This window comes from Branchiostoma belcheri, unplaced genomic scaffold, assembly GCF_001625305.1.
Source record: "Branchiostoma belcheri isolate BF01 breed outbred unplaced genomic scaffold, Haploidv18h27 scaffold687, whole genome shotgun sequence".
Lineage (NCBI taxonomy): Eukaryota > Metazoa > Chordata > Leptocardii > Amphioxiformes > Branchiostomatidae > Branchiostoma > Branchiostoma belcheri.
This window is the reverse complement of record NW_017804339.1, coordinates 1-2,551: the sequence shown is the minus strand read 5'-3', so window position 1 is coordinate 2,551 and position 2,551 is coordinate 1. Positions and strand designations below refer to the sequence as shown.

The 2,551-nt window shown below is 46.4% G+C and overlaps 1 protein-coding gene across 1 annotated transcript; it reads right to left on the bottom strand.

Annotated features, from left to right (window-relative positions):
* Positions 1-1,232: 1,232 nt before the first annotated feature.
* LOC109484090 lies at positions 1,233-2,528 on the bottom strand. The gene has a single exon (XM_019787314.1). The coding sequence runs from the start codon at positions 2,526-2,528 to the stop codon at positions 1,233-1,235; it is 1,296 nt and encodes a 431-aa protein (XP_019642873.1).
* Between the last annotated feature and the right edge of the window lie 23 nt (positions 2,529-2,551).

Genomic DNA, 2,551 nt, shown 5'->3' with positions numbered 1-2,551 from the left:
GCTGTTGACCCTAGCTCAAAACACAAAATTATTAGATAAGAAAGTCAACTTAGACATGGCCCATCCGCACAGGGAGATATATAGGGGTTAACCCTAAACAGTACACCTGGGGTCCGCGCGGTGTAGAAATAGAATTAGATTTTAATAACTTTGGTGTAATTATGACGTCATATGACGTCAGAGCTAATAATATAGTCCGCCATATCGGATTTTGACCAATGACGTCATCAAATTAGCATATTCTATGCATATTAAATGATTTAACTTATATTCAATTATGTAAGATGTTATTAATGTTGGAAAAGAAGTGTAATTTAAAATAAATCTCAGAAAATTTTTATGTTTAAACCAAAATTACTTCTATTTTTCAAAAAAAAATGCCTGCTAGAAACCCGTTGCCATGGCAACACAACAAACATCAACTTACTAGTATTTAACTAATATAAACTTTTTTCCAGAGACATTTCAGGAAAGGTCTCCAAATTTGATACTTCTAGCGCAAGCCGTTTAGCCGCTATCTGAGATCAAAGTTGGGCCTCAAAAGCCCCTTCAGTCTGAAATGGGTTTAAAAATCGGGTATTTCTTTTTGTCTTCTTTTCTTCACCAAAAATAGAAAAAGTTCAAAATGTATGATTTTTGTATGTAATGTGGACACAGAGGTTCCCACATCAGTTTGCAAAACAATTGAGCTGGTAGCATGTTGATAATTTTTAAAAATTAGCAAAAAACTGTTCTGGGGTCCGCGCGGACCCCAGGTGTACAGATTAATCAGTCCGGGAAGGTGTACTGTTGAGGGTTAATTGATTAGTACTGCACGCACCGTTGTAGTTAGCGTAGCCTGTAGTTTTAGAAAAGCGGATGTAAGGCAGCTGATCTTTCGGAGCTTGCTCCCATTCGCATATTCCGAGTGGACCACCGTCGGCCACCGCAAGCCAACCAGCGTCTTTGGAGCAACCACAACAGTTGCGATTGATGTGAAAAGACCTGCAAGAAAGAAAGCCGTGTTTTGATTAATACAAAATTAATTCCATGGACGTCATAAAGATTCACTACGAATCAGGTTGGTGAATACAGCAAGGGTGCTGCCATGATCTACTCCGCTCACCTATGTAGTGGAGTAGTGCTGTGTTGCTTGAGGAGATGGATGTCATCAGACGGTGCAACCTTCCTTGGGCGTTTCGACCCTCAACCGTGACGCCCTCGAGTTGTTGGGTCCAGCAGTGGCGGCCAACTCACTGCACATCCTCTCCGCCAGGCTTCCAGCAACTTTCTTCTCTTCTACTCCATAACCAGCAGGATGACCTCTCTGCCGCCTCACCCAGCTTGCGAACTGCGACCTTTCTCTCTTTCCCTTTCACACCTATGGCAGTGAACAGCTTCCATACTGACTGGGCCGGAAAGCCCCTGCAACCCACTTCTACAGGAAACAGCCACGCCTGCCATCCTTTACTTCTGCACTCATCTATGAGCTCCTGATACTTGTTCTTCTTCCTCTCGTACGCCTCTTCACACCTTTCTTCCCAGGGGACAGTTAGCTCGACGAGAACTATCTTCTTCTCAGCTTCTGCCCACAGCACTGCGTCTGGACGTAGCTTTGTCTGAACTACTTTGGGGAACTGCAACTTCCTCCCCAAGTCGACTCTGAGCTCCCATGTCTTCGCCTTCTCCAGAATGTTGCCTACTTCTCTAGATCTGCCTGTGGTCGTTCTCCTCTCCCCCTCTCTTACAAAGTCGATTGTTGACCCCGGCCTCGTGCTTCCCTGTCTCTTTCTCTTCCTGGCTTCTTCTAGGGAGCATGCTAACACGGTCAACACCTTGTCGTGGCGCCAGCGATACCGACCCTGGGCAAGAGCCGTTTTGCATGAAGACAGTATATGGGCCATGGTGCCTCTCTCCCCACAGAGTTTACATGCTGGGTCTTCTCTTAGCCCCCATCTGTATAGGTTGGATGGTGAAGGTAAGGTGTCGTAGACTGATCTTAGCATGAAGGATATGCGATAAGGTTCGAGATTCCACAGATCTGCCCATGAGATTTTCTTGCTGGGAAGGTTCCACTTTGTCCACGCACCCTGTGTTGCCATCTGGGTTGCCTTCGCTATCCGCTTTTCTTCCTCTAGCTTCCTAACTTCCTCCTGAACTAGAGACCTTCTCTCCTCTCTGTTTGCCTTTCCCCACTGTTGGAAGTGGGTGGAACCTAAGCCCTGTCTTCCGATGTTGGTAATTCCGATAATGTCTCGCAGCACCAGCATTCCCTCTGCTTGGTCTACCAGTGAGTCAGCTTTGAACCTCCGACCTGCTCTAGTTGTGACTCCGGCATCTCTAACTTTCTGGTCGTGAGAGTCCCTATACAGCATGACAGTTCTGCATTTGGCTACTTTGTACTCCTCCTCCACTGACGACAGCGGGAGCTGCATCTGCCCTGCCTTTGTATATAGCCCTATCGCGGTAAAGCTTGGCGGCACTCCTAACCACCGCCTCAGATGCTTGTTGATTTTCCTCTCGATCTCTGCAACAGACGTTAGTGGCATCTCGTAAACAGTTAGCTAGCCAC

Coding starts and splice junctions, on each gene's coding strand:
- LOC109484090 (XM_019787314.1), bottom strand. CDS start 2,528: ATGCCACTAACGTCTGTTGCAGAGATCGAGAGGAAAATCAACAAGCAT.